Below are 15,601 nucleotides of genomic sequence, written 5' to 3' on the forward strand. Positions count from 1 at the left end.
ATTAGAGCACCTCTAGCACTGCTTACCTCCTAATTCCTCTGGAGTTCAGTTACTTTCCCATAAATAGTTCCCTCCTTTTATTGTTTCTTAGTGACTGAATAAAAATAGAAGCTCCAGTCAGCTCCCAGGCGTGGGGAGCATGCTGCAGACCATGTGTCTCACTGGGTGCTGGCTGGGGTATTCTTCCATCTCACTGGAGAATCCCACACTTCCCTGAAATCCACGTGTCTCGCCCGCCGCTCCGGGGAAACACAACTGGTATTTTGCAATGCTTAAAACACCCTCAGCCTTGTTTCCTGGCCATAACTGGCTAAAAGATGTCCCTGACAAGGACCAAAAGGGACAGTCATCCAAGAGCAGTACACTGCTGCTCTCTCATTTCTGTGAATACCAAGGGGCCCTGAGACCAGGTTTCTGCGAAAGCGTGCCACAGTGCCAGCCTGCTGGCAACTGGGATGAACTGGGAGCTGGGATGTTTGCCTCTTGAGCGTGACACCCAAGCACAAGAAGCACTGCTGTGGCTGAAGGGCGAGAATTTTACAGGCTCAGGAGAAGGGCTGCTCTGGAAAACAGGTAAATAACCATCTCTGCTCTTGCAGGCATCCCTTGGTGGGCACGCTGCCTGCAGAGGATGCATTGCAGCAGCTTCCCCAAGCTGAGAGCTCAAAGACTTTTACTTGATTGCCATAGCATTAATTCCTTATCTCATTTTCCTTGGACCTCCAGACAGCGTGGTGCCTGGACAGAGCTCCAACGGGCCATGCCTGCAAGGATGCTAACAGGATCAAGGACAGTGTGTTTGCGTCAGGTAATGTTTCTGTGAGGAATGTTTCTACCTCTCCTACCTATATTATCTTGAATGCAAACCCAGCTGCTTCTCATGTATCTCAGTGCAAGGGCTCTGTTGAGCCCAGCCTGTTTTAATTCCACGTGATGCTTCCTGCATGGAAGTATTGGCAGTTGTCCTTGTCATTCTTTTCCAAGGCAGACTGTTTACAGCTGAGATTTGTGCAATAGCTTGTGAAACATTCACGTGCTGGCAGAGCTGCAGCCTGTGAGCAAAGCTGACTTGATTTCATGGAAGCCAGGCTGTGTTTCAGGGGTTTGGGGGTGGTGGCTCAGACAGACTGCCAAGCTAGGGCCCACCCCCCAGCCTGGGACAGCTATGCTGAGCTGGAAAATGTCATGAAGCTTTTGGGGGGGGGGGGGGGGGAATGTGTGCCCCATGCTAGTCCCTTCTCCTGGCTGCCAGCCCTGCGAGACAGAGAGGTGGGTGGTGGGCTGGGATTCTGCTGGCTGAGGAGCATTAGTAACACACGTGTGGCCTCTGTGAGTGTGTCAGAAGCAGCAGCGTGTCTGGGTGTAATTTCCAAATAATCCCCTCGTAGGACTTAGAACAAGTTGGGGCAGAACTCTTTTTAACTGGAACAAGCTGGGCTTTGTCTCAGCTCCTTTCCCTGCCTTTTGTTTTGTTTTCTTTTTGGCTTGTTTCCCACAGGAATGCTGTACCAAGGCTAACTGGGCTATCCCAGCCAGGCTATTCCTGTTGACTTCTTTACCCTGCTATAACCCCCCTGCCTGTGTTTTCAGCGCTTGCTGGCCGGTTCTCCTTGTCCCCCTTGTCTCTCACTCCCACCTGAGCAGGAGGTTGCTGGAAGGGGCAGCAGGATGCCCTCCCTTGGGCTCTGCAGTGCTGCCCACAGATGGGGCACAGGGGAAAAAAACCGAGGGGTAAAGCTGCCCGATGGCATTTATCCCCCTTAGATAAGGAACCCCGATGGGGGACTTTGCCCCCCTCATTCTCACGCAGTACGTTTCTCTGCCCCACAGTCTGCCAGCGTTTCACAACCCGCCTTGGCCCAGCCAGTGCCAGAGCCGGTCCCACCCCCAGCCGGCCGGAGCTCCCTGGGGAGGTCACCGGGCCTTTGCGAGCAGCCGGCGCTCCTGCAACGCAGCCCGCTGAAGCGGAGGAGGGAAGGAGCGTCCCTGACGGTGCGAATCGAGGTACGGGCGGTGCGGACGCTGCTTGTTCCCGGGACCCTGCCCCGCTCCCGCGGCCGGGGCTGCCGGTTCGCGTTCCTCGCCCCGCTCGGGCCCCTCGCTCTCTCCTCCCTCACGCTCCTGCCAAGCCCTCTGCTCCCTTGCCCGCTCCAAGCTGGCGCCCGCAGCTGAAGGGTGCTGCCCTGGCTCCGGCCGCCGCTCTACGCGGTCCAGCCGCCCGGCAAAGCCCCTTCCGATCGCCGCCGCTGGGCTTTCCCACCGCGCTCTGCCCCTCCGGGGCCGCCCGTTAACCTCCGGGGGCCGGTACCGTAGGGGCTCGGGGGGAGGGGGCTATACCAGCCTGGGCTACGCGCCGGGCCCCGCCCCGGGGCCGCCGGCCTCACATGAACGGAAAACGGAAGCGGCTGAGGCGAGTTGGGACGCCGGGGGCGCGGTGGGCGGGCGGGGAGGCGTCGCCTCGGCCCGCTCAGCGGGGCGCGGCCCGCGGGGCTCGGCGGCGCCGCCCGGGCAGTGCTCGGGGCCGGGCTGAGGGGCAGGGCGCTGCCCGGGGGCCCTGCGTGACAGCGCGCTATTGCGGGGACCTGCGCTCCCCCCGCTCCCCGCGCTCTGTGCCGCGGAGCATCGGTGAGGAGCTCGGAAAGCCGCGGCAGGACGGGGAGCCACTGCGGGAGCCCGGTGCTTGCGGGAGGGCTCGGTTTCCGTCGGCGGAGGGAGGCCCTGGGGTGAGCTGGGCTTTGCTGTTCTCTGCCCGCTGCAGCCATGGAGAGGATGCGGCAGGTTGTGGAGCGGGCGAGAGCCGCCTTCAACTCGGGCCGGTGCCGCTCGCTGGAGTTCCGGATGCAGCAGCTGAAAGCCCTGGAGCGGATGGTGCAGGAGAAGGAGAAGGAGATCCTGGCAGCCATCAAGGCGGATCTGCACAAGGTCTGGGCCGGTGAGGGAGGGGGGGTCAGCCTGGAAGGGCAGTGGTTGCCCTTGTTGCCCTTATTGTCCTTGGTGTTTTTTGCCCATGTCCCCTGCAGTCCTGGCTGTTGCAATGGCCTGCCCAGCTCTGTACCCACTATTGCTGAGGAGGAACTAGTCTGGGGCAGGACTGGAAGGCCCTGGCTGTCTGGTTTTGGCTTCAGCCACACACGGAACCCCACATGCCAGGCTGTCTGTCTTCTGTCAGGGCCCTGCCAGTGCTCTGTCACCATTACCAGTAACAGCCCCAAGTAGACACCAAGCAGGCACAGTGGGTGTGGAATGTGGGTGCCTGTGCCATCCCCTCACCAAGCTCCTTCTCCTTGCAGTGTGGACACAATGCATATAGCCACGAGATCCTGGGTGTGCTGGGGGAGGTGGCCCTGGCCATAGAGAAGCTGCCGTCCTGGGCAGCCCACCAACCCGTGAAGAAGAACCTGCTGACGATGCGGGATGAGGCCTACATCTGCCCCGAGCCGCTGGGAGTGGTGCTGATCATCGGGGCCTGGAACTACCCCTTCGTGCTGGTCATGCAGCCTCTGATCGGGGCCATCGCAGCAGGTGGGGACCCGCCACAGCCCCTGTCCTCGGTGGGGCTGTGGGAGGGAGAGGAGCACGAGGGCTGACTGGCCATGCTGCGTCTGTATTGTAGGCAACGCCGTGGTGGTGAAGCCATCGGAGATCAGCGCGAATACGGCTCAGCTGGTGGCTGATCTCCTGCCCCAGTACCTGGACCGGGTGAGTGCAGCCCTGTGTCCCTCCCTGGGTTTCTGTGTGCCTCAGGGATGTGCTGGGTGGGGGTGACGTGACACGCTGTCCCCACAGGAGCTGTACCCGGTGGTCACTGGAGGAGTTCCCGAGACAACAGAGCTGCTGACCCAGAGATTCGATCACATCCTGTACACGGGCAACTCCACGGTGGGCAAAATCGTGATGGCGGCGGCGGCCAAGCACCTGACGCCCGTCACCCTGGAGCTGGGCGGGAAGAGCCCGTGCTACATCGACAAGGACTGTGACCTGGCCGTCGCCTGCAGGTCAGGCTGCGGAAGGCCTTGGCAGGGCTCATCCTTGGGGCAGGTGGACATCTCTGGGCCGTTTGTGGGTGTCGCTCAGGGACGATCAGCCGGGCCGTGAGCCCTGGAAGGGATTGACCCATCTCCCTTTCCCCCGCAGGCGGATCACGTGGGGGAAGTACATGAACTGTGGGCAAACCTGCATCGCCCCGGACTACATCCTCTGCGACCCGTCCATCCAGGACAAGGTGGTGGAGAATATTAAGGCAACGCTGCAGGTGAGCACGGAATTCCCCATGCCAGGGAGTTGGCCCCATTACAGCCGAGGCCTCCATGCTCTGGCTGTAGCGATGGTCTGCTGAGCACTGGTTGTGCTGTGCCCTTTGGCAGGAATTCTATGGGGCAGATGTGAAGGCGTCTCCGGATTATGAAAGGATCATCAACAAGCGTCACTTCAAGAGGATCCTGGGCCTGCTGGAAGGGCAGAAGATTGCTCACGGGGGAGAGACGGATGAGGCCTCCTGCTTCATAGGTGCTGGTGGCAGCTGTTGTGGAGGGGAGGTGGTTGTGGGTGCCTTTTGGGGGTCCTGTGCCTCTGTGGCCTGCTCGGTGCGTGTTGAGCACAGGCAGTGCCTGGGATGAGGTGCTGCAAAGGACCATGTCTTCTGTCCCACTCATACCATTTCCTGCTCTCCTGTTTGCTCAGCACCCACTATCCTCACCGACGTCTCTCCAGAGTCAAAGGTGATGGAGGAGGAAATCTTTGGACCGGTGCTTCCCATTGTGACCGTGAGGAGCGTGGATGAAGCCATTGAGTTCATCAACCGCCGGGAGAAGCCCCTCGCCCTGTACGTCTTCTCCAACAACAAGAAGGTGGGTCTGGGCTGTGCTCTCCTGCAGGGCATTGCTGTGCAGTTCGATCCTGCACGTGGCTGGTCCCAGTCACAGCTCCACACAGGGCCTGTGTCATTTTCTCCTTGCATGAGAATATCAGCGTTTGGCTCATGGGGGCCACAAGTGTCTTTAGAGCTGCTGGAGGCCCCAGTCTCCTTCTCAAATACTTTAGTTTTTCATGCTTTTATGAAGGAGAAACATAAGAAGCTGAATTTCCTCTTTGATGCCAGGTAGTTTTCATGATTCGTTTCATTACTTTATATTAATTGTTAGGGAGGTGGGCTTCCAGGTTTCCATCCTTGCCATCCTTCCTTTGAACTCTCCCACTTTCCTTGTGTCCACACTTTGTGGAAGGGGCTCATTTGAGTCCTCAGCCAGAGAAAGCAAACACGATGGCCCTTCATTTCCCTCCCTGTCCTGCTCAGTTACACAGTCTGGTCTCTTTTCAGCCTTTGTCATGTTTTGTTGCTTGTTTTTCTTTTGTCAGTTAATCAAAAGAGTCATCTCAGAAACCTCCAGTGGGGGTGTGACTGGAAACGATGTCATCATGCATTTCTTCCTCTCAACCTTACCCTTCGGTGGTGTCGGTAAGTTACTGGAGCTCCTTAATCATTGTGTACTCACTGGCCTGGAAGTGAAAAATGGAGGTGTAGCCCATAGGAAGCCTGTCTCCCACAGCAGTGCTCAGATCTCAGAGCCTTGTATGGCTCTTTGAGAGGAAGCTAAATCCAGGGAAGAGCTGGAGACAGCTCCAGGGCATAGGGAACAGCACAGGGACACAGCGGAGTACTGGGGAGTGTGTAGTGAAAACCAGGTGGGGAAGAAGGCACATGGAGTGTGGATAGACATCTTGGAGGCTGAGAAGGCAACACAGGGGAAGGATCTATTGTCCTCTCTGTGCTCCCACAGAGGAGCAGTTGTGCTTATGAACTGTGCAGTGCAGCTGGCAAGAAATGTCCCTGTGCTGCTGGTGGCCTCAGGTGGCCAAAGGTTTGGCAGGCTGCGCCCAGGGTGTGACCTGCCTGGGTTTTGTCCCTCAGGTAACAGCGGGATGGGCGCCTACCACGGCAAGCACAGCTTCGAGACCTTCTCCCACCGCCGCGCCTGCTTGATCAAGGACCTGAAGATGGAGGGTACGAACCGGCTCCGGTACCCACCTGCCAGCCAGAAGAAGGTGGATTGGGCCAAGTTCTTCCTCCTGAAGAAGTTTAACAAGGGCTGGATTGGACTGGTGGTCTTGGCCCTGCTGGGGGTTGTGGCAGCGGTGATGATGAAGGTGAGTGTTGGGGTCTCTGCTGTCTACGGAAGCGCATGTTCAATTCATCTGATCTTCTGTGAGCTCACTCTGCACTTGCAGTCCTTTCTTAGAGCCTGGCCTGGGTTTTCTGTCCTGGCACTTGCAAAATCTGGCCCACCTGGAGTTCCCAAGATCTGTTTCTCACTCCTGCAAGTGGTAGCTAGACCAGAAATGCCCTCAGAAATCTCCTAGGCTGCTGTACTATGTGCTGCTCTGCCTTGGTAGGTGACACCCATGAGAACTTCCCTCCAGAGGTAGAGTTTGGCACGTTTGGGCAGGTTAGGAGTGGTTTCAGTATCAGGGCTTTCTTCAGCAGCATTGGGAGCTGCTCTGCAGGCTAGTCCAGCTGGCTGTGGCTTTGTGCCATGGCGCCCTGGGCAAGGGTGGTTGTGTCCCAAAGTCTACAACGAGCTCCTCTTCCTCACCTAGCTGCAGCTCCCATCTGACTTTAGCTCAGTTACTTCCATTTCCTCCCGTTTCCTACCGGGTAGTGCAGAAGGGTGGGATGTCCTCTCGTCTCTGTGGGAGGCAGAAGCCTGCTGGTGCTGGCTGAAGGACTGGAGATGCCTCCTGAGGAGGAGGGGTAAGGTGTAAAATTCCAAGTGCGATCGCCGTTGGTTCGCTGCGGCTGGCGGGCCAGGTGCTGTGTGTGCCTGTGCTGGCTGCTCCTCACCAGGCTCAGCTGCATCTTGGGTGTTTAGTAAGCTCAAGGGAGCAGCCACTGAGGGACAAGAGGTGGTGGGGTGGATCAGGCTCTGCCCTTCAGCCCATTCTGTGGCATTCCAGGTGTGAGGAGACATGCAGGGAGCCCAACAAGCAGCAGGAAATAACCTGCCTGTGTGTGTGAGTCTGGGAGGAGATGTAAGAGCGGAGAACTGGCTCAGGCCTGGAAGCACCAGCCAGGGAGGCAGCCCCTGTCTAGGTGAATGCCTTCTCAGCAACGGGGGGAAACTCACGGCGTCTTGAAATCATTTGGGTTTTCTCAGAATCACCAGTCTGTGCTGAAGAGAAAAGCCCTCTTGATTGTGCTGGCTGTTGAGCGGCTGGGCTGGCTCAGTGTGTGGTAAGGAGCAGCAGGTTTCAGAGCGCTGCCGTGGCTGTCACGGTGAGGTAGGAGCCTTTTTCTTCTCCTGTGTGTGTAGACCTGGTTTGAGATTGGGTAAAATCACGTCAGAGTAGTGAATGTGGGGATCATGGAATGTCCCCCACCTTCCCCAGAGCGGGATGCTTTCCCTGGCAGCGCTCGGAGCTCGGGCAGCATGTGAGATCCCCAGTGCCTGCATGCTGAGGGGGTAGGAGCAGGCGAGCTGCAGCCCTGGGGAACACACCCTGAGGAAAGGGGCTTTTCCTTCAGGCTGTTCTGGAAAGGGAGGTGGGTTTGCTTGAGCAGATCCTTCACAGGATGTTGGTGTTGTGCTTTGTTTTCACAGGTGCTTTGGTTCTGAAGAGAGGAGAAGGCGCTTCGTGCCAGCCCTGCTCTGAGTGCTCCCTGTGTCTGTTTCCACAAGCTGAGAAGTCATTTTTCCTTTTAAACTGGGTTATTTCCATGAGCTGTCGAGCACACAGAGTAGCCTTAGGGAGGCACTAACCAAGAGAAGGTTTGGACCCACTAAAAAGCCCTGCTGACACAGAGGGACCAGCTCCCAAAAGGAGGACTGCAGAGCAAGAAACACTAGTCCCTACCCCCACCCCACACCATACAGAGTGCTGCTTCCAGGGACGTGCACACTGTGTCCAGCACCAAACCTCTTGCCTTTCTCCGGTGACAAACAGGAGCTTAAATTTCAGCTGTCATTGGGTTGACAATGTTTTCCCTGAGGTTTTTGGGATGGTCTGTCTTCTGTTGTACTCCAGACAGCCACTCTTTTGGTGATGAGCCTGGGACAGGCTGTGCTGGCTGATGTGTTTTACCAGTAGTGATGGTTCTGAGTAAACCTAACGAGGTTTCCTGTGCTGTTTAATTGAAGTGAAATATTCATGGATCTCTGTGAACTAGAATCATCTGCAACTGGCCAGGGGATGCAGGCTGACATCCTTGGGGCTCTGGGTTTTATTGTGTACCCATAACAATTATTTAGCAGTTAAAACTGACAAAGCTGATACCCGTGCTGCCTGTGTTTGCTGATGAGAGCATCTTGTGCTCACCTAAAAGACCTTCCAGGCCTGTTTAGAGAAGCTGCAATCCCAAAGTGCTGTGTTGTGGGTTAGCCCAGGTGGGCATCTGAGCCCCATGCAGCTGCTCACTCCCCCAGGGTGGAGAAGGGGAAGAAGAAAAGTGAGAAGATGTGTATGATGAGGTAAAGGTAACAGGGAAAGTGAAGCCAGGCACGCAGGGAGGCAAATTCAGGAATCCATTCATTACTTCCCCTCGGCAGGCAGCCAGTCAGCCACCCCCAGGAAAGCAGGGCTCTGTCACTCGGAGTGGTGACGTGGGAAGATGAGATGCCACAACTCCCAGTGTCCCCCCGCCTTCCTCTTTCCTCCCTCCCTTCCTCTTCCTCCCCACTTCTTGCTTTTATAGCTGAGCATGATGTTATCTGCTCTGGAGCATCCCTTTGGTCTGCTGGGGTCAGCTCTGCCAGCCAGGTCCCTTCCCTGCTTCTCTCTGACCCCAGCAGAGGTGCTGGTGGGGCTGGGTGAGAACCAGGGAGACCCTGATGCTGTGCAAAGGCTGTTTGGCATCACCTGAACCACGGCTGCCTTACCAGCACCGTTCTGGTCACAAATTCAAACCCACAGCACCATCCTACTATGAAGAAATGTAGCAACTCTGAAAATAAACTCCATCCCAGCCAAAACCAGTACAAACCAGTTTCTGGTCAGAATCCTCCAAGGGAAAACAATTGCTGAGAGAGTGAGTACTCCTTTGTGTTTGAGCTTCTGGGTCTGCTATAATCTTGCACTGGGAGATAATAGGGGTCTTGTTCTAGCTTGGGGAGAGGATGCTGGAGAAATTTAAGGTGAAAGGACCTTAGAAAGATTAATGTTTAATTATGTTTAAGGAAAAAATAAAAATTATTATTAAATGCAATTAATCTAGGGTAGAAAATTCTATTCACTGTGTGTGCAATAAGTGGGATTTCTTCATGTCTGGTGAGAATCCATGTACTAATACTAAGCCTTTTTAATGATACATTTTGCAAGCACTAAATAAGCACTGATAATTTAAATAATAAACTGAGCCTGGTAAGTCCCTGCAGCCTCCTGTGGAATCCTGTCCCTCCTCTGCTGCTCCTGGCTCTGGCCAGGGCTTTTCCAAGCATCACACATGTGTCATGAGGCTCCTCTGCCCCGGCACAGGAGTGCAGGTTCCCAGCACGGAGACCTCCCAGCTCATGGGGAAGGATCCCCAGAGCTCCGACTGGGGAGTGGGGTGTGGGGTGAAGTGGTGCTGGGAGCTGCGGAGGAGCCGGACTGTTTGTTCCCCTGTCCCATGGAAATCCATCCCCTGACTGCCTCCCACCTGCAGCCGCTGCCAGCCTGGGCTCTGTTCAGATCCGGACGATGACACGGGCTGCGCTCGGTGGCTCTCACAGCTGCGGCAGCATGTGACCGCGCTCCCCCGGCCTCGTGCGCCCAGCAGCCCCACAGCCACGTGGCCTCACAGCCCCACGCAGGCGGCTGAGTCACTGCCCTGGCCAAACACCACCACCCAGAGCTTGTGTACTCACTGTGTGAGGATATAGCTGAGCAAAGGGCACCTCGTATCTGGGGAGCCTGGAGATCAATTGCTCGGACTCTGGCGGGGTGCAGATCGGAGCCCTTTATCAATACATATGTGAGCCTTATCCTTCTGCACAGTGTTCACGCGCTATCGGGAGCTCACTGGTAGGTGGCTGCCTTAAACTTTAAGCTGAGAAGTTCTTTCTTCAGTTCATGTGCCTCTCTGAAGATCAACTCTCCCAGCATCAGCGTCCTGGAATTTCTCTCAGCATCAGCATCCTTGAAGAAGTTGTTACTTCTTTCCCCTGAGAATAACTCCAGCCAGTTTTTTCCCTCCAGGTAATACTTTTAATATCAATACTGTTGATTCCCAAAAGCAAGAGCCCTGGGTCCAGGCCAGCTGTCCTCTTGTGGGAGGAGAAATTGCTCCGAGCTGTGTCAGGGGAAGGGCTTGCGCTGCTTGCACTCGCTGCGTCAGGCTGGTAAGGACAGAAGCTGCTCTGAAGGTAACTTTCATTTTTCCTTCCTTTTTTAATGAGTCATCTCCTTCCTTGGTCAGGATTGGGGCTGTGTCACATGGCTGTGGCGACAGCAGGCAGGGAAGGGCAGAATTTAACAATCACAGGGGAACCCCGGCATCTCCTTTGGTTAAACGGGCTGCAGGCAGACCTTGTCCTTGACTACAAAGGGAAATGCTGCTCCTAGGAATGAGGATGAAACCCCTGCAATGTTTTGTCATGTTCCTGGGATGCCCTCTTGGTTATGGGGAAGATGGACACAGGCTGGGTCTAGCTGGCTACCCACCAGGCCATGGTCATCTCTGTGTTTTGAATCCTGGGGAACATCCTTGTGGGTAGAGGGTGGTGTGGCTGGTGGGGTTAAGGGTACCCCTGAGCTAGGAGAAAGAACCCACAGAACAGGATCTGGATTGCCATGAGAGGTGGTGTTGGCGGGCGCTATGCAGGTAGGATGGGGCACAGGAGGGCTGGAGTCCTGAGCCTTGAGAGCAGGAGGCCATCCGTGTAGAACATCTCCCAGCCTTGTTTTGGGTGGGACATCCCGGGGTGCTTGCCCCACGTATAGTGTTCCCAGGCCTGAGAAGCCCTTGGTGGCCCCACAGTGCAGTGACCTGGGTTTTGCTGCCCTCTGCCCACAGCGGCCATGGAGAGGATGCGGCAGGTTGTGGAGCGGGCGAGAGCCGCCTTCAACTCGGGCCGGTGCCGCTCGCTGGAGTTCCGGATGCAGCAGCTGAAGGCCCTGGAGCGCATGGTGCTGGAGAAGGAGAAGGAGATCCTGGCAGCCATCAAGGCGGATCTGCACAAGGTCTGGGCTGGCAAAGTCTGTGCGTGGATAATGGTCAGCCCTGGGGAAAGCAGCAACCTCAAGGGCCTGTTTGCTGGGCCAGATGATGTCTGCCATAGACTCGAATGGTCTGGCTCTGCCTCCTTGGCCTGCCGCAGTTGGTATGGGAGGTGGGGGCCTGCGCCATCCCCTCACCAAGCTCCTTGTCATTACAGAGTGGCCCTAATGCATACGGACATGAGATCCTGGGTGTGCTGGGGGAGGTGGCACTGGCCATAGAGAAGCTGCCGTCCTGGGCAGCACCTCGGCCCGTGAAGAAGAACCTGCTGACGATGCGGGATGAGGCCTACATCTGCCCCGAGCCGCTGGGAGTGGTGCTGATCATCGGGGCCTGGAACTACCCCTTCGTGCTGGTCATGCAGCCTCTGATCGGGGCCATCGCAGCAGGTGGGGACCCGCCACAGCCCCTGTCCTCGGTGGGGCTGTGGGAGGGAGAGGAGCACGAGGGCTGACTGGCCATGCTGCGTCTGTATTGTAGGCAACGCCGTGGTGGTGAAGCCATCGGAGATCAGCGCGAATACGGCTCAGCTGGTGGCTGATCTCCTGCCCCAGTACCTGGACCGGGTGAGTGCAGCCCTGTGTCCCTCCCTGGGTTTCTGTGTGCCTCAGGGATGTGCTGGGTGGGGGTGACGTGACACGCTGTCCCCACAGGAGCTGTACCCGGTGGTCACTGGAGGAGTTCCCGAGACAACAGAGCTGCTGACCCAGAGATTCGATCACATCCTGTACACGGGCAACTCCACGGTGGGCAAAATCGTGATGGCGGCGGCGGCCAAGCACCTGACGCCCGTCACCCTGGAGCTGGGCGGGAAGAGCCCGTGCTACATCGACAAGGACTGTGACCTGGCCGTCGCCTGCAGGTCAGGCTGCGGAAGGCCTTGGCAGGGCTCATCCTTGGGGCAGGTGGACATCTCTGGGCCGTTTGTGGGTGTCGCTCAGGGACGATCAGCCGGGCCGTGAGCCCTGGAAGGGATTGACCCATCTCCCTTTCCCCCGCAGGCGGATCACGTGGGGGAAGTACATGAACTGTGGGCAAACCTGCATCGCCCCGGACTACATCCTCTGCGACCCGTCCATCCAGGACATGGTGGTGGAATATATCAAGGCAACGCTGCAGGTGAGCACGGAATTCCCCATGCCAGGCAGCTGGTCCCGTTACAGCCGAGGCCTCCGTGCTCTGGCTGTAGCGATGGTCTGCTGAGCACTGGTTGTGCTGTGCCCTTTGGCAGGAATTCTATGGGGCAGATGTGAAGGCGTCTCCAGATTACGAAAGGATCGTCAACAAGCGTCACTTCAAGAGGATCCTGGGCCTGCTGGAAGGGCAGAAGATTGCTCACGGGGGAGAGACGGATGAGGCCTCCTGCTTCATAGGTGCTGGTGGCAGCTGTTGTGGAGGGGAGGTGGTTGTGGGTGCCTTTTGGGGGCCCTGTGGCTCGCTCGGTGCGTGTTGAGCACAGGCAGTGCCTGGGATGAGGTGCTGCAAAGGACCACGTCTTCTGTCCCACTCACACCGTTTCCTGCTCTCCTTTTTGCTCAGCACCCACTATCCTCACCGACGTCTCTCCAGAGTCAAAGGTGATGGAGGAGGAAATCTTTGGACCGGTGCTTCCCATTGTGACCGTGAAGAGCGTGGATGAAGCCATTGAGTTCATCAACCGCCGGGAGAAGCCCCTCGCCCTGTACGTCTTCTCCAACAACAAGAAGGTGGGTCTGGGCTGTGCTGTCCCATGGGGACATCTCTGTGCAGTTCAACCCTGCACGTGGCTGGTCCCAGTCACAGCTCCACACAGGGTCTGTGTCATTTTCTCCTTGCATGAGAATATCAGCATTTGGCTCATGGGGGCCACAAGTATCTTTAGAGCTGTTGGAGGCTCCCAGGCTCCTGCTGAAGGACTCTGGCTTTCCCCAGGTCCCTGTGCACCTTGGCTGGCCAGCCCACGCTCATGGGTGCTGGTTCCTTGCAGGTTTCCTGCCCTCAATCCTGAGTCTGTAACGTCAGCTCAGGAATTTAGGTCAGGGCTTCTCTGACACAACAGCCCTGGGTGTTTCGAGTGGGAGTGCTGAGGAACACCCCAGGCTCCAGCTGATGCACTGCCACCTCCAAGTTGTCCTGCTGGGACTGAGCCTTTTCATTCTGGGGCTCTTCCTGCTGGGCGGGTCTTGTGCTTCATTACTGTGAACTCTGCCTCTCAGGGAACAAGGCTCAGCCTGTTCCACCCCCAGCTCCAAAAGAGAATGGAAGCATCACCTTGCTACCCACTTGCTCTGATAAATGCCGTGGTGTTGGTGGCCAGTCTTGATTTCCCCTAATCTGTGCCATCTCTTTGGGTAGCTGATCAAACATGTGATATCAGAGACCTCCAGTGGTGGCATGACAGCCAACGACGTCTTGATGCACTCTGTGATTCCTGATCTGCCCTTCGGCGGCGTGGGTAAGTCCCTGCTCCATCCTGTATGCCCAGTTTCCATCTCCCAGCAGCAGTTTCCAACCTGGGTCCTGTCTTACCTGCATGGTAATTGAAAACCTCTCAGGTGCATGTTCCCATTAGTGTTGTTTCACCAGTGGGCTCCTCAATAAGGAGGTTGGAGTGGTGTTGGTGCCAGTGGGAGAGTAAAACCTTCAGGCACGTCTGTCCACAGCTCTGGTTCTGCTGTGTGGGGAATGGGCTGAAGTTGCCCATGGCCAAGGGGGTGGTTGAGATTCCATGGCCATTGACAGGCTCGTGGTGTTGTGGCAGGGATAACCTGGCAGTGGGTAGAGCACTGAGGTCTTGGGTGCTTCTGATGGCAGGTTGCTGAACACCCTCCTTATGTCCCTCTGCTTGACAAAATAGAGGCTGTTCCTCCTGTCCCTCACCCCAGTGTAAATGTGGGAGAAGCAGGATCTGCCCTGGGAAGGAGAGGGCTGGTGCCATTGACATTTCAAGGGTGGGTGCACACAACCAGCTTGAACACCAGTTCAAGGCAGTGAGCAAGTCCTCACTTATTTCTGGGTGGTGATTCCAGCTGCCCTTTGCTTCTCTGCCCTTGGGGACAGAGCAGCTGCTCCCAGTGTGAGAAGCACCACAGCCAATCTTTCCTGTGTCCTGGCTGCTGCCAAGCAGGAATCTAAGAAGTGCTGTTGTCACCGTGTGTCCATGGTGTGACCTGCCTGGGTCGTGTCCCTCAGGTAACAGCGGGATGGGCGCCTACCATGGCAAGCACAGCTTCGAGACCTTCTCCCACCGCCGCGCCTGCTTGATCAAGGACCTGAAGCTGGAGGTTGTGCACAACCTCCGGTACCCACCTGCCAGCCAGAAGAAGGTGGATTGGGCCAAGTTCTTCCTCCTGAAGCTGTTTAACAAGAGCCGGATTGGACTGGTGGTCTTGGCCCTGCTGGGGGTGGTGGCAGCGGTGGTGATGAAGGTGAGCGTTGGGTCTCTGCTGTCGGCGTGAGCGGTGTCAGCCCTGCCCGGCCTCAGCCTCCATCACCACTGTGCTCCCTTGTTTCTGTGCCTCTCCGGATGGTGCCCCCCAGACCAGAGGGAGGTGATGGGCAGCTGGCAGTGCACCAGGCCTGGACCCCACCACTCCGTCCCCGCAGTCAGTGCTGAGCTTTCTTCTTTTCTTCTGCAATTTCATCTCTTCCAAGGCAGCCAGTGCACTGGAGAAGCAAATGAGAAATACCTAATGGATGGGAGCCCCAGGGTGAAGGCTCCAGCTCCTGCTGAAACATGGGAATCCAGACCTACACCAGCAATGAGCAGCATTGGATGGAAGGACGCAGACAGGAGCCCAGCTAAAGGCTCTTGGGAGTGGAGGAATCGTTTGCCACAGGGTAGCAAAACAAAGCCAATAGTTACTGAGCCCGTTATCCACGTACCACCGTGGGTGATCCCCATAGAAAGCTGTTTCACACCAGCAGTAAGACTAAAATAGTGTAGAAATTACTGGTGGAGCCAGTCCAGGCTGGTTGTCCCCAGCAGCCTGCCCAGAACAGAGGGAAAGAACATCCTTGAAAGGCCTCAATGGATGAGATCTTCTTGCAAGGAAAAGCACTTTTAGCCAATCAGTGAGTGTAAAGGCTGCCTGAGGTGCCAGCAAAGGGGTTTTGAGCTGTAGCTGCTCTACCCCAGGGACTCAGGGAGCACTAGGGACCATCACACTGCTGGTGCCCAGCATTTGGAGTCTTATGTGGACAGGGCAGTGCTGCAACTGCACTTAGTGAGAGCAGCCAGCCAGCTCATCCATAACTGAATTTCCCTTTTTTTATTGATTTACTGGGAGTCTTCTATCTCCAAGCTTGTAACTGGAAGCTGACCTTGCGCCTTGCTGAATAAATCCTTTGTTCAACTGCAGAGGCCACCTGGAGCAGGATGAGCCCCCCGTGCTTGCTGCAGCCCCCAGCGTCGGATGTTCCCCTGCTCCAGCC

The 15,601-nt window shown here is 56.7% G+C and overlaps 2 protein-coding genes across 5 annotated transcripts; both read left to right on the forward strand.

The window, feature by feature from the left end:
• The first annotated feature begins 2,000 nt into the window (after nt 1-2,000).
• LOC311198864 (aldehyde dehydrogenase family 3 member A2-like) lies at nt 2,001-9,358 on the forward strand. Of its 3 annotated transcripts, none has more exons than XM_084272884.1 (12): nt 2,001-2,004; nt 2,759-2,922; nt 3,291-3,522; nt 3,614-3,699; nt 3,787-3,995; nt 4,135-4,252; nt 4,365-4,506; nt 4,681-4,847; nt 5,356-5,455; nt 5,909-6,144; nt 7,152-7,275; nt 7,596-9,358. In XM_084272884.1, exons 2-11 carry the CDS (start codon nt 2,761-2,763, stop codon nt 7,230-7,232), a joined length of 1,533 nt encoding a protein of 510 aa, XP_084129010.1. In that variant the 5' UTR covers nt 2,001-2,004; nt 2,759-2,760; the 3' UTR covers nt 7,233-7,275; nt 7,596-9,358. The 3 variants fall into 3 exon arrangements, with proteins under 3 accessions (XP_084129010.1, XP_084129009.1, XP_084129011.1); XM_084272883.1 differs by having other exon boundaries at nt 7,152-7,228; XM_084272885.1 differs by lacking the exon at nt 7,152-7,275.
• Nucleotides 9,359-10,983: 1,625 nt separating this feature from the next.
• LOC311199193 (aldehyde dehydrogenase family 3 member A2-like) lies at nt 10,984-15,540 on the forward strand (the record flags this gene model as incomplete). Of its 2 annotated transcripts, XM_084273259.1 has the most annotated exons (10): nt 10,990-11,151; nt 11,346-11,577; nt 11,669-11,754; nt 11,842-12,050; nt 12,190-12,307; nt 12,420-12,561; nt 12,728-12,894; nt 13,523-13,622; nt 14,360-14,595; nt 14,826-15,540. In XM_084273259.1, 10 exons carry the CDS (start codon nt 10,990-10,992, stop codon nt 14,847-14,849), a joined length of 1,476 nt encoding a protein of 491 aa, XP_084129385.1. In that variant the 3' UTR covers nt 14,850-15,540. The 2 variants fall into 2 exon arrangements, with proteins under 2 accessions (XP_084129386.1, XP_084129385.1); XM_084273260.1 differs by having other exon boundaries at nt 10,984-11,151; nt 14,360-15,540.
• Nucleotides 15,541-15,601: the final 61 nt, after the last annotated feature.

This window comes from Gallinula chloropus, assembly GCF_964237585.1.
Source record: "Gallinula chloropus genome assembly, chromosome: 19".
Classification (NCBI taxonomy): Eukaryota; Metazoa; Chordata; class Aves; order Gruiformes; family Rallidae; genus Gallinula; species Gallinula chloropus.

Excerpts from the sequence above, each read along its gene's own strand:
- LOC311198864 (XM_084272883.1), top strand. The coding sequence starts at position 2,761 with ATGGAGAGGATGCGGCAGGTTGTGGAGCGGGCGAGAGCCGCCTTCAAC. Across the intron at positions 3,700-3,786 it reads TGCCCCAGTACCTGGACCGG|GAGCTGTACCCGGTGGTCAC; the intron begins GTGAGTGCAGCC and ends CTGTCCCCACAG. Across the intron at positions 5,456-5,908 it reads CTTACCCTTCGGTGGTGTCG|GTAACAGCGGGATGGGCGCC; the intron begins GTAAGTTACTGG and ends TTTGTCCCTCAG.